General features: G+C 44.6%; 2 protein-coding genes across 2 annotated transcripts in view; one reads left to right on the top strand and one right to left on the bottom strand.

Annotated features, from left to right (window-relative positions):
• Positions 1–1,880: 1,880 nt before the first annotated feature.
• Positions 1,881–16,037, top strand: LOC144536601 (rac GTPase-activating protein 1). The gene is made up of 16 exons (XM_078279821.1): positions 1,881–1,971; positions 2,161–2,363; positions 2,494–2,633; positions 3,241–3,313; positions 3,637–3,690; positions 4,049–4,147; positions 4,255–4,393; positions 5,211–5,335; positions 6,193–6,354; positions 6,735–6,830; positions 7,915–8,113; positions 11,216–11,321; positions 11,951–12,083; positions 14,173–14,290; positions 15,780–15,891; positions 15,992–16,037. The coding sequence occupies exons 1-16, from the start codon at positions 1,881–1,883 to the stop codon at positions 16,035–16,037; spliced, it is 1,896 nt and encodes a 631-aa protein (XP_078135947.1).
• Positions 16,038–16,491: 454 nt separating this feature from the next.
• LOC144536670 (uncharacterized) overlaps positions 16,492–24,668 on the bottom strand; it is an 8,805-nt gene continuing 628 nt past the window's right edge. Inside the window, exons 3-10 of the mRNA XM_078279932.1 lie at positions 23,134–23,208; positions 21,634–21,765; positions 21,173–21,280; positions 19,383–19,481; positions 19,056–19,154; positions 18,575–18,673; positions 18,327–18,425; positions 16,492–16,575 (exon numbers count right to left, since the gene is read on the bottom strand). Of these exons, the coding sequence (XP_078136058.1) occupies positions 16,492–16,575; positions 18,327–18,425; positions 18,575–18,673; positions 19,056–19,154; positions 19,383–19,481; positions 21,173–21,280; positions 21,634–21,765; positions 23,134–23,208 (795 nt within the window). The remainder of the gene's footprint in view (positions 16,576–18,326; positions 18,426–18,574; positions 18,674–19,055; positions 19,155–19,382; positions 19,482–21,172; positions 21,281–21,633; positions 21,766–23,133; positions 23,209–24,668) is intronic.

The raw sequence follows: 24,668 nt of genomic DNA, 5'->3' as shown, positions 1-24,668 counted from the left end.
GTGTATTAATCAGCCTCATACTGGCCCGTCCCAGAGAGACAACACCATGTGTATCAGCCTCATACTGGCCCGTCCCAAGAGACAACGCCATGTGTATTAATCAGCCTCATACTGGCCCGTCCCAAGAGACAACGCCATGTGTATTAATCAGCCTCATACTGGCCCGTCCCAAGAGACAACCCCATGTGTATTAATCAGCCTCATACTGGCCCGTCCCAGAGAGACAACACCATGTGTATCAGCCTCATACTGGCCCGTCCCAAGAGACAACGCCATGTGTATTAATCAGCCTCATACTGGCCCGTCCCAAGAGACAACACCATGTGTATCAGCCTCATACTGGCCCGTCCCAGAGAGACAACACCATGTGTATCAGCCTCATACTGGCCCGTCCCAGAGAGACAACACCATGTGTATCAGCCTCATACTGGCCCGTCCCAGAGAGACAACACCATGTGTATCAGCCTCATACTGGCCCGTCCCAAGAGACAACGCCATGTGTATTAATCAGCCTCATACTGGCCCGTCCCAGAGAGACAACCCCATGTGTATTAATCAGCCTCATACTGGCCCGTCCCAAGAGACAACGCCATGTGTATTAATCAGCCTCATACTGGCCCGTCCCAGAGAGACAACCCCATGTGTATTAATCAGCCTCATACTGGCCCGTCCCAGAGAGACAACCCCATGTGTATCAGCCTCATACTGGCCCGTCCCAAGAGACAACCCCATGTGTATTAATCAGCCTCATACTGGCCCGTCCCAGAGAGACAACCCCATGTGTATTAATCAGCCTCATACTGGCCCGTCCCAAGAGACAACCCCATGTGTATTAATCAGCCTCATACTGGCTCTCGTCCCAAGAGACAACGCCATGTGTATTAATCAGCCTCACACTGGCCCGTTATGAGAGACAACCCCCATGTGTATTAATCAGTCCTCATACTGGCCCTCGTCCCAGAGACAACCCGCCATGTGTATTAATCAGCCTCATACTGGCCCGTCTCAAGAGACAACCCCATGTGTATTGATCAGCCTCATACTGGCTCCCGTCCCAAGAGACAACCCCATGTGTATTAATCAGCCTCATACTGGCCCGTCCCAGAGAGACAACCCCATGTGTATTAATCAGCCTCATACTGGCCCGTTCCAGAGAGACAACCCCATGTGTATTAATCAGCCTCATACTGGCCCGTCCCAGAGAGACAACCCCATGTGTATTAATCAGCCTCATTTCCTGTAGTTTCTGAAACATTAACGTCACCCACAGCGGCAGTATCTTCAGAGGCGGGCTTACTAAAACACTGAAAGAGTGTAGTTGGAGTTTGCTTTTGTTTCATATCTTCTTTAGTGATTAACATTAGTTCAAATTATTTCAAATGTGCGCAGAGAATGACAGCTAAGCAACTGTGTTGTTCTTCCTACACAGAAGGAGGGAATTATTGAATGAAAGTGTAAAAGTTCTGTCACAAAACAATTGTCGCTACGTAACGTTTTCCTGACGCTTCTGTAAGTAGGTATATGGAAATGTACGCATAGTTTAACACAACTTCAACATAAATGAAGCGGAATAAACTTAACCTCCAACTTTCTGCACATTATTGTTCATGCATGTAATCAAATTGTGATTAAATTCATTCAGAAAATTATTGGCGATACCCAGACCTAGTTATAAACATTACTTCCTCAATAAAGGAAGCACGCACATGACTACCAAAATAAGAGTCTCCCAGTTTCTTTCTTTAAAAGACTACCAAAATAAGAGTCTACCTGTTTCTCTATTTAAAAGACTACCAAAATAAGAGTCTCCCAGTTTCTTTCTTTAAAAGACTACCAAAGTAAGAGTGTCTCTGTTCCTTTCGGGGCTGCAGGTGGAAGTGATGGGGGAGTCTCGTCTCATCGTGGAGGAACTGCTGTCCGTCTGTCTTCAGAGGATCACCATGGAGGAAAACACTGTCAACACAGAGAGAGGTAACAAACACCACAAAAACTTGAAAAAAGAGACAAAATGTTAAAAAAGGGACAATTCTTTTCCTTTTTCTAAACAGAGTTAGTAGATGTGTCTGTCTGTCCTTCTGGAGTTAGTAGATGTGTCTGTCCTTCTGGAGTTAGTAGATGTGTCTGTCCTTCTAGAGTTAGTAGATGTGTCTGTCCTTCTAGAGTTAGTAGAAGTGGTGAGGAACTTTGAGGCGGCGAGGAAACGATGGCTGCATGCTGAGTTGGAGCTGAAGAAATATAAAGAGCTGCTGGTGAAGTCTGACGTTTCTAAAGCTGCTCTGGAAGTGAAACTGAAACACGCTCGCAATCAGCTGGACGTGGAGATGAAGAAACGCTACAAGGTGGAGGGAGACTACCAGTACCTGGTCAGAATATATTAGTTATTATTACTACCCACACTGTTATTGTTTTTCACTCGCTCCAAGAAGTCAAAAAAATGACAAAAGCTCCAAAACGTCTCTGATGATTGTTGCTTTTTTGATTGATGTTCGGCAGCAGCGACAGATGCAGCTCATGTGTGATATTCTGGTCCACGACAGTAAATCCAGCGCCTGTTTGAACGATGAGCAGAAGTCTCTTTTGGCGACGTTCGAACAGAAAGCAGGGAATCTGACCATGCACCGGAGTAGCAAACGGTAGGAGACGACTCACTGCTGGGTTAAAGTAAAGATTAAAGTGTGGACCAATGGGAACACTCGGTGTAGACGGGTCAATGTGTACTAAAGATTAAAGTGTGGACCAATGGGAATACTCTGTGTAGACGGGTCAATTTTTTAACTAAAGATTCAAGTTTGTACCGTTTTTGTCACTTTTTTGTTGCCTTTTCCAATGTTTTTGCTGTTGTTTTTGTCCCCGATTTCATTTCAAACAACCGGTCCAGTCTCCGTTATACCGCTGGCTTGTTTCATCATGTCTATCTTCAATTTGCATTCTTATTTTAGTGCGATTCCTTTATTACGTGTCATTTATTTTATAATAGAGCACGTACAGTACTATATCTGGGCCTGTGCAATCTCCTCTCAACTAGTCGACAATCTTGTGTATGTTTCTTGTCCTTAAGTACATTGTTGTCTTGTATTGTACTGTCTGTTACACACTGAATGTTAAGTAATCTACAGTATGTGTTTGTCTGTAACTGTTTACAAATTTCCTTCAAGACGATAAAGTGGATCTTATCTTAATAACGTGTGATTGAATCTCTGCAGAGTCGTAGTAACTAACACTTTGTCTTTGTGTCTTCAGGTTGTGCGTGATCGACGAGTCATCTTTCCTGTCTCACTCTGACATCAGCTACGATCGGACAGACGATGACGTGGTACATACACATATCATGTTTGTTCTTTAACTGCAGGATGAACTGTAGAACAAATCATCCAGATATTGCTTAAAATCATCCATCGGTTGTTATATTGATTTTTCTTTCCAGCCATCTGTTTATTTCACTTCCTTTTTATTGAAACAAACTTGTAGACACTTTAAACGTACTGCAGATTGAAAGAAAATGTATACATATTAAATTAATTTCTACTTTACACCATATGTGTGACAAGAAGGTAATCAAAGTGCTTTATATAAAATATCATTACCACAGTGCATGAAGTCTTTCACGTTACATAAGTTTGTGTTTTGATGTTTCAGGATCTGGACACAACTTTATTGAAACCTCTGAGATCCCGAGCCAGAGAGAAGAGGGTAAGTGTGCCGTTTGCACCTCTACATTTTGTTCTGTTTGTTTTGAAGAAAAAAGGTGAAATAAGCAAAAAAAAACTTTATTTAAAAAAAGACAGTAGAAGGAAGGACGTAAGGAAAGAAAGAACTTTTGCCTGCTTTTTCGGACTATTGTTGCCTAACTGTCACTACAATGTTCTCTGCAGCTCATCATATGTTGTTCTGTCTGTTCTGAGGTGTGTGTGTGTGTGTGTGTGTGTGTGTGTGTGTGTGTGTCTCTCTCTGTGTCTGTGTGTGTCTCTATATGTGTGTGTGTGTGTGTGTCTCTCTGTGTCTGTGTGTGTCTCTATATGTGTGTGTGTGTGTGTGTGTTTCTCTGCAGCGTTCGTCAATGGGTCCTGCAGGCGGCGCTTCGGTTTTGAAGCGAGGGAGGAGCGGGAATATTTCTGTAGAGCTGCTGGAGAGGAATACTGTAGAGAAGGTGAACACGTTGATTAGATGGTGTTGGAAGAAGTACTCAGATCTTTTACTGTAGTCGTAAGCTGTCCGATAAATGCAGAGCACTAAAAGTGTTAAGTTTTGTATCAGGAGGTCGTGTCGATAGTGAAGGCGTCGGTGACTCCGGACACTGGGGGTGAGATCCACATGGTGGTGGGGATCACACAGGAGACCCCCGAAAATCCTGTCAGGACCATCACACAGGAGTGCACAGTTTCACTCGCAGCAGGTCAGTTCAGTCTTTAGAACCCCTTTAAAGGAACACGCTGACTTATTGGGACTTTGTCTTATTCACCGTATCCCCCTGAGTTAGATAAGTCCAGACATACCCTTCTCATCTCCGTGCGTGTTGTAACTCTTTCACACCCCCACCGCTAGCTTAGCACAGATCCTGAAGGTAACTGGTTCCATCTAGCCTACTGCTCCCAATAAGTGACAAAATAACGCCAACATGTTCCTATTTACATGTTGTGATTTGTAGAGTCACAGCGTGTACATATAACAAGGTCACATGACACACAGCCATCTTCTAACCGTATACATACTGGGAACTGTATGTTCTCAGAAGGCGAAGTACTGCTACTTCTGCTACTTGGGCGGAGTGATATGCTTGCACCTGAGAAGCACCGGACAGAGAGTAGAAATGCTTCACTTTTCTGAAAATATAGTTCCCAGTTTATATACGTTAGAAGATGTCTGTGTGTCATGTGACCTTGTTATTTGTACACGCTGTGACTATACAAATCACAACATGTAAACAGGAACATGTTGGAGTTATTTTGTCACTTATTGGGAGCAGAAGGCTAGATGGAACCAGTTACCTTCAGGATCCGTGCTAGGCTAAGCTACCAGTGGAGCCGTCGGAAAGAGCTACAACACGCACGGAGATGAGAAGGGTATGTCTGGACTTATCTAACTCTGGGGGATACGGTGAATAAGACAAAGTCCCAATAAGTTGGCGTTTTCCTTTCAGAATCCTCAGCTAAACACTGCAACTCTCCTGATTGTTTGTATGAAATGTTTATGACTTGTTTGTGTTTCCTCAGACCAAACCTCGGTGTGGTTTCCCGGAGATGAGACGGTGCTGGTGCCTGAAACTGCAGCTGCTGTCAGACAGTCTTACACCTGCACTGCTGAGAAAACCCTGAAACATGTTTTCCTTTCTAAAACTGTATGAACCCACAGAAACACAAACCTAAAGCTCACTGTATAATGGTCTTACAGTTAGAAAAGACAGACACAATCTAATCTATTCATAAAGTCTAGTTTTATTTTTTAATTTTTTGAGTCAAGTGTTTTTCAAATTCACAGTTTTTTTATTCGTTGGTATTTACTCGAGATCTAGGTAGCATTTAAAGTTTAAATGGAACGATAGTTGTTTCTTATCTGAATATAAAACAAATCTATGAGTAAGAAGTGATCATTTGAGGGTTAAAGCATCAAAGTTTAAAGCGTCAAAGGAAGATTAAAGATTAGTCCGAGCCAGAACAATATCAGCATATTTATTCAACCTATTTATCATTGGGGGTGACCATTATTTACAACGACATGGAGACACAAACCAAACAACACAGAAAAGACGCGACACCATCACAAGAACAATAAAAAAGACTCTAAAACTTTTTGAATTGGAAAAATGAAGCATGCTGCGTGCTGATTGGCTCACTGACACTCTGATAGGTCTGATATTAGGTATTGAATGACGAGGCATTTCCAATACTTGATACTTTAGAGGGAATTTTTTCGGTGCCTAAACAGCATTGAATATGGGGCCCAGCCCTTCAAGATCCTTATAAATAAAGAGATACCAGTGAGTATTCCGTCTCTCTTGGATGAATATAAATTAATTGATATTGCCTTGGTGTCTTACCGGACAAAGCACTTCATTATTTACCTTATCTAAACTTTAATGGACCCAGAATTGAGCCCTGTGGGACGCCATTACGTTTTGCAAGAGGCCTTGACTCAAATTAGGATCTCAGGCTTTAACGTGGGAACGGTCAGTGAGATTTGTTTGTGTCCCCCCAGGTGATCCGGCCGGAGACGTGCTTGCCATGCGGGAAGAGGATTCGCTTCGGGAAGATGGCGCTGAAGTGCAGAAACTGTCGTACAGTCGCTCATCCAGAGTGCAAACAGAATCTCATTGCCGGCTGCTCGGCCGCGTCCACAACGGGAAGTTCAGCACAACAGGTAGCTCCGACTTATTTACCAGATACTGCGGAAACAGTCAGTGCAGGAGCAGTTAGTGCAATGATATTTATACCTCTATTCCATGGTGAAAACTGTGAAGACAAGTCAATAAAGCCCCGGTAGGATGGGATGAACATTACAGATGGAGCTTGGGAATGAAGACTGGAATTTAAGTGTGTGTTCACACCAAGCTCGTTTGAGTCTTCACTTGGATTCTAGCTCAGAGACTTAACGTTAACTTAAACGTTTACACTTAGCTGATCCAATACAGCCGAATAAAAACTTTAAAATACTCTGACAGGATTTAAACGGGGAGGAGGAAGTTGATAGAAACACGAAGTCATCACAGCTTTTTTAACCTCAGATGTTTTTGTGTTGAGGACTCGTTGGAGGGTTTTGCTCCAGCGACCCATCCCAGAGTCCCGCGGCTGATCGTGGAGTGTGTGGCTGAGATCGAGAGGAGGGGGCTGGAGGAGGTGAGTCTTTAAACTCTTTAACCCTCTGGCTACATCTACTGTGCTATGTGTTGGTTTAAAAAGGAATATCTTCTGCTACATTTCCCCCTCTCATTCCCCCTGCTCTGGTGTTCCCCCCTCTCATTCCCCCTGCTCTGGTGTTCCCCCCTCTCATTCCCCCTGCTCTGGTGTTCCCCCCTCTCATTCCCCCCTGCTCTGGTGTTTCCCCCCTCTCATTCCCCCCTGCTCTGGCATTTCCCCCCTCTCATTCCCCCCTGCTCTGGTGTTTCCCCCTCTCATTCCCCCTGCTCTGGCATTTCCCCCTCTCATTCCCCCTGCTCTGGCGTTTCCCCCTCTCATTCCCCCTGCTCTGGCGTTCCCCCCTCTCATTCCCCCTGCTCTGGCGTTTCCCCCTCTCATTCCCCCTGCTCTGGTGTTCCCCCCTCTCATTCCCCCTGCTCTGATGTTTCCCCCTCTCATTCCCCCTGCTCTGGTGTTTCCCCCTCTCATTCCCCCTGCTCTGGCGTTTCCCCCTCTCATTCCCCCTTCTCTGGTGTTTCCACCCCTCTCATTCCCCCTGCTCTGGCATTTCCCCCTCTCATTCCCCCTGCTCTGGCGTTTCCCCTCTCATTCCACCTGCTCTGGCGTTCCCCCTCTCATTCCCCCCTGCTCTGGAATTTCCTTGTCTCATTCCCCCTGCTCTGGAATTTCCTTGTCTCATTCCCCCTGCTCTGGTGTTCGCCCCCTGTCATTCCCCCTGCTCTGGTGTTTCCCCCTCTCATTCCCCCTGCTCTGGTGTTTCCCCCCTCTCATTCCTCCTGCTCTGGCGTTTCCCCCTCTCATTCCCCCTGCTCTGGCGTTTCCCCCTCTCATTCCTCCTGCTCTGGCGTTTCCCCCTCTCATTCCCCCTGCTCTGGTGTTTCCCCCTCTCATTCCCCCTGCTCTGTTAGAGAAGAAGACTTTGTTAAAGCCAGAAGATCCACAGTTTTAATCTACATGAATGGAGTGGGTTCTCCTTCATATTCAAATCTACATCTTCTAAATATTGGGGCAGGGGGGGTGGTCATATCCCAGGGTTTAATGTGCTGCTTCCTGCTGTGTGCAGAGAGGGCTGTACCGAGTTCCCGGAGGCGAGCGTCTGGTGAAGGAGCTCCGAGAGCGGTTCCTCCAGGGGAAAATGCCGCTCATGCTTGGTAAAGTCCAAGACGTCCACGTACTGTGTGGTCTGCTGAAAGACTTCCTGAGGAAACTGAAGGAGCCACTGCTCACCTTCAGACTGCATCGCACCTTCATGGACGCCTCAGGTATGAAACTAACCGCGACACCTGAAACAGACGTTTGACAGCATCAATATCCTGAATATCATAAACATATCAGCAGAGTTAATAGTAATAATAATAGTAACCCTAACCACCTTCATGGACGCCTCAGCTAGGAAACTAACTGTACGCATTTTTTACTTACAGTTATTAACAAATAACTTTTGGACTAGGGCTATCCAAAAATAATAAATGTTCTGATTTAAATCAATCATTATCTGTGTTGATGCACATTAGTTGTTTTGGTCCAAAATCTGTACCAATCTGTTTGTTTTTACATCATGACAAAACTGATCAAACTAAATAACTGAAGACCGTCTTACGTTCTACGCTTTCCACAGTTCTGCTTTCCACCTCACCACGGTCAAAAACCTGTCCGCCTCGCTGTCCGAGACACATCTGATGCTATTATTCCAGAAAGGTCAACTTTGGCTACGCCAGCCAATGAAATGGCTCCAACAATTTGAATGATACCGATATCGATTCATAACTGTTACATCAGAAACATTCAACGGTTGTACTGTGAAAGACCAGATGCCTGGGCAGCATCAATATCCTGAATACGAGAAACAAATCAGTGGAGTTAGTCCTCATCAGTGAACATCTAGTCTGGTTAGCTGATGCACAGAGCTGGGATAAAGGGCTCCTTCATGTGCTCCTGGGATGGGAAGGGTTTCCCAGATCGGAAGTCTTTGTTCCGACTTCGGCCTGTTCGTCAGTTGGTGTTCACACACTTGTTAATCACGGTTGAATGCTAATAAATCTTAAATATGTCTCCAGCTAATATAGCTGACTTGTTATTAAGAGTTAAACACCATACTGATCTTAATAAATAACTTATCTAACTTGTCTAACTCACTCTTTATGGACAACAACTAACAGCAGGTTAAACATTATATCTCAGCAAAAAGTTGATATAAAATATGTGAATTAATAAAACGTTTCTTAGCTTCTATAAAACATTGTGTTTTATGACGACAAGTCAGCAAGTCAGCACCAAATTCTTTCCAGAGTTTCAGCGTTGTTGTTCTGACTTCAGCAGGCGTTACTTTTCCAACTCTTAAACTCGTTTTTTTTCCCATGTTTCCCACACCACATGAACGCAGTATAAAGGAGCTTGCACACTGCTCCAACAAACGCCAACAAACGCCAGCAAACGCCAACAGACACCAACAGTTGGGTCAGTGTGGGCCGGCCGTCTGTGTTTGTTGGCGTTTGTTGGATGGAGTTGGTAGAGTTTGACATGTCTGGTCTGGTGGAGTTGGTAGAGTGTGACGTGTCCAGTCTGGTCTGGTGGAGTTGGTAGAGTGTGACGTGTCCAGTCTGGTCTGGTGGAGTTGGTAGAGTGTGACGTGTCCAGTCTGGTCTGGTGGAGTTGGTAGAGGTTGACGTGTCCAGTCTGGTCTGGTGGAGTTGGTAGAGTTTGACATGTCCAGTCTGGTCTGGTGGAGTTGGTAGAGTTTGACGTGTCCAGTCTGGTCTGGTGGAGTTGGTAGAGGTTGACATGTCCAGTCTGGTCTGGTGGAGTTTTCCAACAAACGGCAACATTCTAACAGCTTGAAATGCTGTCTCTAAATGGGTGTTTTTTCTGGCAATTAGAGGAGTAACCATAGTGAGTAATTCCTCAAAAGCTTGAGGAGCAAAACGGGCAAAATTCGCAAAAGCTGGAGTATCTTCTGAGTGAAGTTCTTGACACAAGTTAGGATAGACACCCTGTTGTTGCATGTTGGTTACACCACAGTCTCTCGTCATGTTTCTCCTGTACACGGCTAGCAGCTTTACAGGCCTGGTAGATCATAACTACTCTGGCCACATTCAACAAGGTCCCCACTTCATCCAGGTTATATTAAACCAAAACTCAAATAAGAAAAGGTAGGACTAGGTGACAAAAGTCAGTCTTATCTGTTACTGTCTGGGCAGTGTGGACTGGCAGTTGGTTTTATGAACATTCAAAAGACGACCAACTGACAAACGCCAACAGCTGCCAACTTTACAATGTTGGAGTTTGTTGGTATTTGTTGAAGCAGTGTGCAAGCTCCTTAAGGATTGACATACCGTCCGTCCCCTTCCTCTATCTCCACTATCTATCAGTCCCTCCAGGATTTCGCGATGTCACGATGGTGCCAATTCACGCAAATTCAGCCAAACACCGTGAATTTGGTGTGACTCCCAATTTTGACCAATCACCGCAACTTTTCGGCAAATTTGACCAATAACCCGAAGTTTCCCGTGACTTCAACCAATCCCAGCAGTCCCACGTGCACTCTGGGAGCCAATGACCAAACGAGTGATAACGGGTTGATAATCATTTCTGATATGAAGTAGAGACGTGTGACTGACTCGAACATCTGACATTTACCAACAAAACGTACAGCGAAAGGCCATGCAAAACTTTTCAGACCGTCCTGCCAACCTGTATACATTTTAACATCAATGTACGCTGTAACGATGTTAACGAAGTGTGTGTGTGTGTGTGTCTGTGTGTGTGTGTCTGTCCCAGGATAGGAATTAACTAACTGTAAAGATCAACAAACCACTGACACATATGTTCAAATTTGATTCATTCAATAAGTTATTCTTTTTTGTCTTAAATCCACCAGCCATTTTCTTATTATACCATTTGCAGCATCCTGAGCCTTCTTGGTTTCCTAGAAAATCTCATCCCGGAGTAGTTTTATTCTCCTCAAAACAAGTTTACTTTTTATTTTTTTAAAAACTATATAAAAAAATACTTTTTTTTCAACTTTCACTGTCTCTCGCAACTTCACTGAAACAAACAACAACAACATACAAAAGACATCGCAACTTTTATCGCAATTTTTTTACAAAAGTTCCCGCAAAATCAGGCATTTTCACATCTCAAACACAGGCCACGAAATCCTGGAGGGACTGATCTATTCTGCAAGGCCACCGCCGCTGCATCGGAGCTTAGCACCGCCTAGGACGGCTGTGATTGGTTTAAAGAAATACAAACCAGGCAGAGCGTTTTTTTTCCACTATCCTAAGATAGATAGGCGGATTAGTCAGACCATACATGGGGAGAATGTGAGACTAGTGATCATCTAACCATCTGTTTCTGTGTTTCAGAGCTGTCCGATGAAGACAACAGCACTGCCATCATGTATCAGGCCATCGCAGAGCTGCCGAAGGCCAACAGAGACACGTTGGCTTTCCTCATGCTTCACTTATACAAGTAAGAGCTTTCAACTTCTCTCTGAAGCCTTGTGATGGAAACCAACTCACGGAAATGATCAGGTCTGCGTTAAAATGCATTTTTGTTTGAGTGATCTAATATTGATTAATGGAATCTAGAAATGGATCTTTTAATACATGCATTTTAAGCATTGATGTGTCAGGGCATCTCTTAACGGGTTCTTTTATAAAAGAATAGGATTTAAAACTGCAGCTTGGTTGTTTTTATATGATTCAGAAGCTGTTGAAACGCTGCAGGGAGAAGGAGTTGCTGTTTTCTAACTTTTCCTTTCCCCAATAACTTTATCTGAAGTTTCTTTTTCTGCAAAAATCTGAGAAGCTGAAATACAGCGAACAATAAATGGCCTGAACTGGGAGCAGTAGACGGAACGGTTCAGATTTGTTACTTGAACCGTTCCGTCCCTTTTCCATTGAAGTTTTGTAGCTTTTACCAGGAATTATTACTATAATGCTTTTTCTGATTTCTTTCACTTCCTCGACTTTTCTGTCAGTTTTTCTAAAATTAAATTAATTAAAACATTTTTCACTTTTTCAAAGTTGTTGTAGCTTTTTTTTGTTGTTGCAGTTTTTGTTTGTTTTTCACCATGTAAACTGTAAGTGCTTGTCCAGGGTGATGAGCAGTCCTCGGTGTCAGATGGACCAGAATAATCTGGCCCGGGTGTTCGGACCGACCATCGTTGGACACGGCATGTCTGAGCCGTCTCCAACCACCATCATGAGAGACACAAACACGCAGCCAAAGGTTGGCTTCCTACACGTCTTAGATATCATAATATAAGAACTGTCTCATTCAACACTATGTAGGTATTATAATATAATAACTGTCTTATTCAACACTATGAAGGTATTATAATTAGGGCTGTCAGCATTAACGCGTTAATCGCAATGCGATTAAGGGCCGAGCAGTTCGCATTCATTTTTTTTAATCTCATGCCTCCATTTATTAATGTATTTCCACTTCCCTCGGCTTGGCGTGGGGCCTAACAGCTACTATTTTGACCCTTTGCAGCACCGTTACTTCTCATCAAGCTGCCACTTCCTCCTAACACATCCTGCTGCTGCAGGCTGCAGGATGATGGAGAAACACAGCAGCAATAACTCTGAATGGAGCTTTTTATTTTCCAAAACTCCTGGACAGCTCATTAGACAAGTCGAGAGCCACATGCACGTTGTGTAAAGCCGAATTAAAATATCACCGAAGCACGTCAAGCTTGAGCTACCAGCTACGAGCTAATTAACGTGACTCTGGTTGATGCTAGCATGCTCAAGCAAAGCAGTATTTTGGAGAGTGCTACTAGCCGACCTGTTGATGAAACCAAATCCAAAAAAATGACTACAGCTCTTGCGAAATGGGTGGCAACTAACTGCAGACCTGTCAGCATCGTAGAAGACTCGGGTCTTAAAGACGTACTACGATTGGCATGTTCTGACCCGTCTTATACATAGCCGTCGAGGAGGACAGTCGTTTCACCTGACCCGTCTTATACATGGCCGTCGAGGAGGACAGTAGTTTCACCTGACCCGTCTTATACATGGCCGTCGAGGGGGATAGTAGTCTCACCTGACCCGTCTTATACATGGCCGTCGAGGGGGACAGTAGTTTCACCTGACCCGTCTTATACATGGCCGTCGAGGGGGACAGTAGTTTCACCTGACCCGTCTTATAAATGGCCGTCGAGGACAGTAATTTCACCTGACCCGTCTTATACATGGCCGTCGAGAGGGACAGTAGTCTCACCTGACCCGTCTTATACATGGCCGTCGAGGGGGACAGTAGTCTCACCTGACCCGTCTTATACATGGCCGTCGAGGGGGACAGTAGTCTCACCTGACCCGTCTTATACATGGCCATCGAGGGGGACAGTAGTCTCACCTGACCCGTCTTATACATGGCCGTCGAGGGGGACAGTAGTCTCACCTGACCCGTCTTATACATGGCCGTCGAGGGGGACAGTAGTCTCACCTGACCCGTCTTATACATGGCCGTCGAGGGGGACAGTAGTCTCACCTGACCCGTCTTATACATGGCCGTCGAGGGGGACAGTAGTTTCACCATACAGCCTGTACCACACGGAGAAAGCAGCCACACTGGAACTGCTGCAAAGTGATTTTCTTTTTGTTTACAGTCACAAATACAAATCTTAAAGTCAAGTTCATAAAGTCACTTTCTTTGCATTCATTTGATTCCCAGTTAATATCCTCTGGTAAGAATGGCTTTCCATTGTTAATATGAAAAACTGTTCTGAAATGCAAAATAATAGAATTTTAATCATGTGATCTACATGTTAACTATAGAAATTCAGCGATTAATCGCGATTAAAAAGCAATTAATCGTTTGAAAGCCCTAATTATAATATAATAACTGGACTGTATCTTTAGGAGGATGAACATGTGAACTGTCGATACGTTCTGGTCTTGGTGATGTCTTGGTTTAGGGGTTCTGGTCTTGGTGATATCTTGGTCTTGGTTTAGGGGTTCTGGTCTTGGTGATGTCTTGGTCTTGGTTTAGGGGTTCTGGTCTTGGTGATGTCTTGGTTTAGGGGTTCTGGTATTGGTGATATCTTGGTCTTGGTTTAGGGATTCTGGTCCTGGTCATGTCTTGGTTTAGGGGTTCTGGTCTTGGTGATGTCTTGGACTTGGTTTAGGGGTTCTGGTCTTGGTGATGTCTTGGTTTAGGGGTTCTGGTCTTGGTGATGTCTTGGTCTTGGTTTAGGGGTTCTGGTCTTGGTGATGTCTTGGTCTTGGTTTAGGGGTTCTGGACTACAGCACTGAACAAGATGGATCCCTGTAACCCTGTGAGTGTCAGGTTCATTTTGTCTGTTTGTCTCCAGGTGATCTGCTGCTTGTTGTCCCTCCCTCAAGCTTTCTGGAGACGCGTCCTCTCCGTCCACACGGACCACATCTCGTCCTCCAACATGGCGCCGTGCAGCAGCCAGGAACAGGGACGTGGTGGGTTTGGTAGCAATGAAACATTTGGGAACATTAGGGTTTAATATCCATATATATTCTCTGTAAGGAACAGGGACCCATTAGGAAACAGTAGGGTTAGGGTTTCATATATATATGTATATGTATTTATGTATGTATATGTGTGTGTGTGTGTGTGTGTGTGTGTGTGTGTGTGTGTGTATATATATGTATGTATATGTATATATGTATGTGTATATATATATATATACTATGCATCCTGATAAAGTTCCCTTGGCCCCCACATCATCACATACCCTTCACCATACCCCCCCCATCATCACATACCCTTCACCATACACCCCCCATCATCACATACCCTTCACCATACCCCCACATCATCACACACCCTCTTCACCATAACCCCCCATCATCACATACCCTTCACCATACCCCCCCATCATCACATACCCTTCACATACCTAGAGATTGGCATGGGGTATTTTCCATAAAATCATCTCTCAAAATCAAACCAGCTGTTAGACTAACTGAAATAAAACCATGTTAATCTCTAGGTATGGTATATATATATATATATATATATATATATATATATATATATGTATATGTATATGTATGTGTATATATATACATATATATGTGTATATACACATATATACATACATATATATATGGACACATACATGTGTATATATGTGTGTGTGTGTGTGTATATATATGTGTGTGTGTGTGTGTATATATATATATATATGTATGTGTATGTACATACAATACAAATATATATATGTATATACACAAGTAAGTAAGTAAGTAACTGCCAAAGTTTCCCCAAACCACTTTTAGAGTTACTTTTAGACATATGCAGATCCACGTTGTGATGATGTACGTCTTGTACTTTTCACTTGAACGATCCAATCCAGCGAGTTTTCTCCCCGGGTTAACGGCGTGTTCAGGTGGGCTGTAACCAAACATCGATCTACGATGCTACCATCCAATTTCATCGATGCAAAGTGAAAGTATCCATACACATCGTCTGCAAGGAAGTTTTCTCCGGTCTGACGCTTCCAAAAGTTTTTATTTCACTTTAATGTAGAGCTGCTCGGTTATGGAGAAAATTATAATCACGATAGTTACGTGTGTGTGTATCAGGAGTATTTAACAGGATTCCTCATTGACTTTTGGAAAGCTGATGCATTTGTTGAAGTTAAATAACAGAGAAAGAGTTAAACACAACAGTGAAAACACCTTCAACTATATTTACTGTCAAAATGTTCATTCAGGACACAAGACAAAATAAGAGTTTACTTTGAAACGTAATGTGCAGAATAACAGTTTTTCTCGACTGCTCTGTTTTTGTGATCGTTAGGAGCCAAAATCTAAATTGCACATTGATGGAGAAACACTGTTGCAGACAGTTAGTTTTCTTGTGTGTGACCATTAAAGTATGAAGTCAGCAGTGTAAACCATCCAGCTGTGGTTCCTGATGAAGAGCTTGTGTTTTTCTTCCCAGGCCGGTTGTTTAAGCCGCTGACGTCTCCGGAGATCAACAGCTACAACAAAACTCACGTGAGAGGCTCGGTGAGACCGATCCGAAACCATAGCAACGCTTTCACCACCAGCACGTAAGATCAGACACAGCATGTTCAGCTCTGTATCACTTAGAATGTCTCCAGCTAATAAAACCAAAAGAAATAATAGTTTAATATCTTGTCGTGTCTCCAGAGCACGAACAGAACCAGGCAGAAAGTTCTTCACTTCGCCCAGCTGATCAGCTGATCCCCCCCTGTCTGCAGGCTGGAGTCATTCCTTATTTAATGTGTGTGTGTGTGTGTGTGTGTGTGTGTGTGTAGATGTTCTCTAAGAAACGTGACATATTTCACTGTTAATCATGTTGTTATGCTGTAAAACATGTAGCCGTCAGCCTTCCTGTGAATCAATCCTGCTGTCTGATTGGTTCTCACACTGACCATGTCACATGGGCTCTAAATCTACTTTTTAATATTTTGTAATAATCATCCCATCATGCAGGAAGTAAACAGCAGATCCTTTTGTTTGAATAAAGTTTATTTTAATGTTACAATAAAACAAAGACGAAGCTGCTGAAACATTTGTTTCTCTTTGACGTCTTAATTTTGTAAAGATGTTTTAAAAAAAAAAAAAGTCAACCCTTGAATATATCTGAAACCTCAATGATTGGTTGATCTGTAACGCTGTCTGTGACATCACTTCCTGTCGTTCTGCTCGGTGAGGAGAGTCTTTGTTTCGTTCTGCCACTCCAACACGGCGTCCAGAGGACGATGTCCGTCCTGAGAGAGAGACAGACAGACAGGTTAGAGAGACAGACAGGCAGACAGACAGGTTAGAGAAACGGGCAGACAGGTTAGAGAGACAGACAGGCAGACAGGTTAGAGAAACAGGCGGACAGACAGACAGGTTAGAGAAACAGGCAGACAGACAGGCAGACAGGTTAGAGAAACGGGCAGACAGACAGGCAGACAGGTTAGAGAAACGGGCAGACAGACATACAAACAGACAGGTTAGAGAGACAGACAGGTTAGAGAGACAGACAGACAAACATGTTAGAGAGACAGACAGACAGGCAGGCAGACAGGTTAGAGAAACAGGCAGACAGGTTAGAGAAACAGGCAGACAGACAGGTTAGGGAAACGGGCAGACAGAGACAGACAGACGGGTTAGAGAAACAGGCAGACAGGTTAGAGAAACAGGCAGACAGACAGGTTAGGGAAACGGGCAGACAGAGACAGACAGACGGGTTAGAGAAACAGGCAGACATACAGACAGACAGGTTAGAGAGACAGACAGGTAGACAGACAGGTTAGAGAGACAGACAGGTTAGAGAAACAGGCAGACAGACAGGCAGACAGGTTAGAGAAACAGACCGGTTAGGGAAACGGACAGAGAGACAGACAGGTTAGAGAAACAGGCAGGCAGACAGACAGAGGGACAGGTTAGAGAAACAGGCAGACAGACAGACAGGTTAGGGAAACGGGCAGACAGACAGAGACAGACAGACAGGTTAGAGAAACAGACAGAGAGACAGGTTAGACAGACAGGCAGGCAGACAGACGGCAAAGTTTCGCACAAATAAAAACTTTAAATCAGGCATGTAAACAGATTAGTCAGAATTTGGGGTTACACAGTATTTAAAGAGTGTACATAAGATGACATGTTGAGTCATGTGACACGAGACATCTGGCATTGTTATGATGGAGTCATGTCTTATGAACACCCCTTTAAATAAAGTACCGAATATTGTCGTCTTCAGAATAAGGACAAAAACCGGAACATCATCTGCATATAATGGTAGTCGGTGCTTGAGTTTGACAGAGACGGAGAGCTTTAATACCTTCATCATGTGTTCATATGGTGATTCACACAGTTTCCTCTGACTCTAAAGGCCCTGACACACCAGCCCGATTATCGGCCGTCTGACAGTCTGGCGAGGTCGGTGACTCGAGTCTGGTCGGTGTGTTCCGTGCCGTCGTCCGTTGGAGGAGCCGTCGGCCTTCATTTTGGCCGACCCGACATGTTCAGTCAGACAGGGCAGTCGGGACTCACCCGGAAATGGCAAGCGGATGAGCCTCTCAAAATCTGATGAAAATCTTTAAACTGACCTTTGTTGATCTGAATGAAGACAGATTCAGCAACTGCACGGCCTATTGCTCTCTTCAGATGTTTTCAGAAACACGTTTCGGTGAACTATTTTAGGATGAGATTTTATATGAGATCATATTCTGAACGAGACGCCATGACAGTCTGGCTTTGAATATCTGGAGAAACCAGACCCACGTGACACGTTCGTCCAATCAGCTGCCGGTTTTCATTTTCTGGGAAACAATACAGAGCAGTGCCGTCTGCTGCTATGGAGACGTATTACGTTTCGTGCACATGCAGAGCGTACGCTCAAGTCGGCGTCGCCTCTGTTTTGAGGCATTTTTTTGGACCTCTGGGACCCGACTGATCAGTCCGACTGGCTTTACTGCCGACGGTCGGCCGTCTGGTTGGTGTGTAACAGCTCTATAACACTCAGCTGTACCTGGTTGGTGATGTGTGTGTCAGCTCCGTTCAGCAACAACAGCTGGAGGATTTTAAATCTGTTGAGTCGAACAGCGTCGTGAAGCGGAGTGTCTCCCTCCTGAAACACAACACAACTGTCTCTGTGTCTCTGTGTCCCTGTGTCCGTGTGTGTGTGTGTGTGTGTGTGTGTGTGTGTGTGTGTGTGTGTGTGTGTGTGTGTGTGTGTGTGTGTGTGTGTGTGTGTGTGTGTGTGTGTGTGTAACCCACCCTGTCCTGTGTGTTGACTTCAGCTCTGCAGTGAATCAGGTGTTCAGCACAGTCGTAGTGTCCGGTCCTCACAGAGACATGAAGAGGAGTGCTGTCCAGCTAAAATAAACACACACACACACAGATGTGGAAGCAATTTTTTCAAGTTGGGAAAAAAATTCAGTCAAATTTGATTGATCAAATTCAGATTAAAAAAGATTCAACATGAGCCACTTCCACGGGACAGGAGAGGCAGTCGAGCCGACTCCCGGCCAATCAGAGCACAGCCTGTCAGTCATGTGATCCAAGAAAACCGCTAACCCTAACCACTGCAGGGAGAACGACGGTAAGTCGTCCAGGAGACTGAAGACTGAACCGTGTTTGTGATTTGTTGTGTCCTTCAGATCAGATATTCTGATTATTTCCTCATGTTACAGGAATCTCATGCTTACAGCGAGGTCATGTAGTATTATTATTATATGTTATTATTATGTAGTATTACCTTGTCGGTTGCAGAGATGCCTGCTCCTTGGTCCAGCAGAAGTTTGAGAACAGACAGATGTCCTCCTCGACACGCAGCGTGGACACAAGTGGACAAAAGCTGGCCAGAACAGAGACACCAGAACCAGAATCCAAACTGGAGTCAGACTGGTACAAACACTAGTAAATAAAGTAAAACCCTCAAAGAAAGCATTGAATGCAGTGGAAAAAGATTTTAAAAATGTGGCGAAAGTGTCAGAAAAAGCTTCTAAATCCTATACAATAAAACAGCAAAAGTGTAAAAAAAAAGTCAGCTAAAAGCATTGAAAGCCCACTGCAGTAAAGGAACCTTGTCTCTGCTGTGGACGTTGGCTCCGGCTTCCAGCAGTTTGGTGACGACCTCGGTGTGACCGCGAGAACTCGCTCTGTGCAGACCGGTTCGCTCAAACTGCACACAGAGAAATCCCACAGATCAGTTTCTATAAATATCTGCTCATACAGGTTATGTAGATTCTCTAGATGACAAAATATGAAGAGAACATGAACAGCTGTTTCTTGAGTTGTTTCTTCTCCAGGGGCCTCATGTATAAAAGACAGCTTTCATACCAGAAGATGGCGTACGGCCAAAACTTGAAAAGTACCTATGCACAGAAATATTCACATGTATGAAACCGGGCGTAAGCCAGGTCCTGCACCTTTCCTTTATACATCACAATCACCGTGAAATTGAGCGCACGTGAACGAGCCACCGACCCCGCCTTGCCTCCTCCCATAAATGAATATGGAAATGACTGTAAATGCACCCCCAACGTCATTCTTCTTCGTCCAATCACAACAGGTTATCCCGCTGCAGACGAAGAAAAAAAACTTCACTGACTGAGGTTGAGGTGCTGATCATGGGGTGGAGGTGAGACATTTTTTTTTCTGTTTGGAGGTTTGTCATCATGGATAAGCAATAAAAGAAAATGCCCAGAGTGGCAAATGGTGACCGGGCAGTGAATTCACTGAACCATGGCAGACATTTTAAAAAACAATGTCTAATGTCGAAGTGGAAATCAAGAGAAAAGTGTCAGCACCAGTTACAGAACAACATGCATCTCAGGGTCAGTCCACATTACACACAATCAGCAGTATGAACTCACTGATGTAATGCCATGTATTTTCTAAGTGTTAGTAGGCTCAGTGAGACTGAGTCCAGCGTGAGGGAGACCTGACTCAGAAGAGGAGAGGTTAGTGAGGCCAGCGTCTCCACGGCAGGTGATCCGCTGCCACGCATGATGAAATAATGAAATAGTAAACAGGACTACAGCAACAGAAATATGTTCAGAATGAAGACAGTGAAGACGGCCCAGTGTTTGGTGGACCAGGTACACCTTGTTCACTTAACAGGCTACAAATCATCCACGGGATCATTTACGCATCACATGAGTTTACCCCCCCGACACAGCGTTTGTTCCTGGGGAGATGGAGCCGTGTGTCCTGCCTCCTGTGCGCCATGGATGTCTGAGCCTCAGCAACTACAGAATCACAGGCACTATTGCATTTTTCCGTGCCGATCTTTTTGTTGCACAGTGAGTAGATATTTCATCTACGGGAAATACAGAGGATGACTGAAAGTATCTTCTAAGTGGATTTTTTATTCATTTCCCATCCTCTTTTAAACCATTTAAAACAGCAGTGTGAAAGATGTGAAACATTATCCACATAAATGATCAAACTTTTATGGAGTATCAGTGCATATAATTATGTTTTTTCATAGATAACTTCATAGACGTATGCCAGTAAGTGAAGTGGAAACTTTATTTTGTAACGTTGGTGAGGTTCGGCACTTTTCACTTAGAAATCGTCACGTTACCAGTGACAGAGACACTAGCTACATAAAGTCAATGTTTTATACATCACAAAGTGTCCATGAAAGCCAGCGTACGCAAGCTTCTCGTGCGTACTCAACGTTTATACATGAGGCCCCTGCTGTCTCTGTAACAAACAGAGCTACAACTTGACAAACATGTTCAACATATTTAGTGACCAGATGTTTCTGCTTTCAGTTCGGTGTGACTTTACTGCCCTCTACTGTTCAACAGAAACACACCTGCATCTGTAAGAGCCAATAGGAACAGCCGAGCGTTGATGACTCACCGCGTCGCAGACGTTGACGTCTCCGCCTGTCGACAGGAAGCGCTCGATCACCAGCAGCTGCTCCTGATCACAGGCCTGGAAGAAATCCTCCTCGTCCACAAAATACGGCTGGAAGACAGAAAGACACACATCAAATAATACCTGTGAGACACACACACACACACACACACACACACACACACACACACACACACACACACACACACACACACACACACACACACACACACACACAGAGACACACACACACACACACACACACACACACACACACACACACACACACACACACACACACACACACACACACACACACACACAGAGACACACACACACACACACAGAGACACACACACACACACAGAGACACACACACACACAGAGACACACCTGTGTGTGTGCGTGTGTGCGTGTGTGTGTGTGTGTGTGTGTGTGTGTGTGTGTGTGTGTGTGTGTGTTACCACTCTCTGGACAGCAGGGGGAGCTGCTGCAGGTTTTTTCTTGACTTTCTGCTCTCTCTTGGTCTTCCTCAGCAGCAGCAGGTTCTGCAGGTCTTCAGGAGTCTCCAGTACCGGGCGTCCCGACTTATCCGTCTGAACCGGGACAGACAGACAGACAGACAGACGGACACACAAAAGGTACTTTATTGTCACATACACATACATGTAGTACAATTCATTCTCTAATTCATTCTCTGTTCATTTAACCCATCTCAAGGGAGCAGTGGGCAGCCATTTACAGCGCCCGGGGACCAACTCCTCTCTCTGAGCCAGTGCCTTGCTCAAGGGCACTGACTGGAGAACCTAGTACATGTTTGGTGGAGGAAACGGAAGCACCCGGAGGAAACCCACGCAAACATGGGGAGAACATACAAACTCCACACAGAAAGGCCCGGAACAACATGGATTCAAACCCAGAACCTTCTTGCTGTGTGGCCACAGTGCTACACTGCTACTACAAATACTACTTAACAGTACAACTATCACTCTTTTTTCTATACAGGAACAACTTTAACCTCAAATTAAAATATAATTTATCAAGTGAAAAAGTCTCAGTCTGTCATAGAACCACTAGGGGCGTTTTCACACCTGGAGTTGGTTTGGTCTGAATCAGTTGGTGAGCTCAGACTGCTGAACACACCTGACTACAGGAGACATCAGCTCAGACTGCTGAACACACCTGACTACAGGAGACATCAGCTCAGACTGCTGAACACACCTGACTACAGGAGACATCATCTCAGACTGCTGAACACACCTGACTACAGGAGACATCAGCTCAGACTGCTGAACACACCTGACTACAGGAGACATCAGCTCAGACTGCTGAACACACCTGACTACAGGAGACATCAGCTCAGACTGCTGGACACACCTGACTACAGGAGACATCAGCTCAGACTGCTGAACACACCTGACTACAGGAGACATCAGCTCAGACTGCTGAACACACCTGACTACAGGAGACACCAGCTCAGACTGCTGAACACACCTGACTACAGGAGACATCAGCTCAGACTGCTGAACACACCTGACTACAGGAGACACCAGCTCAGACTGCTGAACACACCTGACTACAGGACACACTAGCTCAGACTGCTGAACACACCTGACTACAGGAGACATCAGCTCAGACTGCTGGACACACCTGACTACAGGAGACATCAGCTCAGACTGCTGAACACACCTGACTACAGGAGACATCAGCTCAGACTGCTGGACACACCTGACTACAGGAGACATCAGCTCAGACTGCTGAACACACCTGACTACAGGAGACACTAGCTCAGACTGCTGAACACACCTGACTACAGGAGACATCAGCTCAGACTGCTGAACACACCTGACTACAGGAGACACTAGCTCAGCTGGTTTCAGCAGCAGTTAAACTGGTTTCCTGTGGATGGTTCCCCTTCAGATGGACACTAATGTCAGCCAATGAAATGATTGTTTTCCTCTGACCTTGAGGCTGATTGTATGATCCGAGTCCTGCTTCTCCTGGGAGACAGACGACTCGTAGCCTCCGTCCTCCCGCTGCTGGACACATAGTGGATAATATATATTTCTATCACGTTGATTCTGATTGGTCAGTAGCAGCGTTCGGCGGTCTGACGTGCACACATCACTTCAGACTGGTCCTGTTATTGGTATCAAACAGAATGAACCAACTCCTCTCTACACACTCTGTTCACTGTCTCTGACTCGAAACTCTAAGGTCTTAAAGTCTTAAAGAGGAAAGTGACTGAACCAAAATAACAATAAGGAGATGAGACCGCTGACCTCTCACCTCCTGCTGCGCTCGTATAAAACTTTATTAGCAGCAGCCTCAGTTTACAGGTGTGTGTGTGTGTGTGTGTGTGTGTGTGTGTGTGTGTGTGTGTGTGTCTGTGTGTGTGTGTGTGTGTGTGTGTGTGTGTGTGTGTTTGGTGAACATGATCTTCTCTGGTGTCATTTTATTGGCTAAACACTTCCAAAAAGAGGCGGGGTCAGAGGTCAGCAGGGGTCTCTGACAGCCAACAGGAACTCTCATTCAGACAAAGTTTTTGATGAAATTCAGACAAAATTATTTTAACTTTATAGTACCAGTTTAGATCAACAGAAAGAACGTGTGAATGCTGAAAAGCTGAACTGGATAAATGAAATATTCATCCAATTAAAAGCCGGTAACTCAGTTTAGCATCGACCTTGGAGCTACATGCTGAACATATCAACTAATGAAGAAGATATGGACGGTCCAACGGGCAGGGCTGCTCGCTTCTTTCAGGGAATGATTGATAAGATTTATTAAGAATATGTTTAGGGCATTTGTTACATTTTCTTTATTGTATTTAATGACTTTATGAGTAAGAGAATTAAATAAAAATGTTAGTTTAAGTAGAATTACATGAAGTTGTTGAGATGACAAACAAACTGTCCTGTGACAGACGGAGGAGACAGGTGGACCGGACCGCCATTCGTTTACTACTGATGATGTCACTTTATTATCCTCCAATCACATGGCAGAGATCAGAGGTCAGGAAGCAAACACACACACACACACACACACACACACACACACACACACACACACACAGAGACACATACACACACACACACACACACACACACACACACACACACACACACACACACACACACACACACACACACACAGAGACACATACACACACACACACACACACACACACACACACACACACACAGAGACACACAGACACACACACACACACACACACACACACACACACACACATGACACACACACAGACACACAGAGACACACACACACACACACACACACACACACACACACACACACACACACACATAGACACACAGACACACACACACACACACAAAGAGACAAACACACATACACATAGACACACAGACACACACATACACACACAGAGACACACACACAGACACACACACACAAACACACAGAGACACACACACAGACACACACACACACACACACACACACACACACACAC

Source organism: Sander vitreus, chromosome 21, assembly GCF_031162955.1.
Source record: "Sander vitreus isolate 19-12246 chromosome 21, sanVit1, whole genome shotgun sequence".
In the NCBI taxonomy this organism is placed as follows: Eukaryota; Metazoa; Chordata; class Actinopteri; order Perciformes; family Percidae; genus Sander; species Sander vitreus.
The sequence above is the reverse complement of the archived record's forward strand: the minus strand, read 5'-3'. Positions and strand labels throughout refer to the sequence as shown.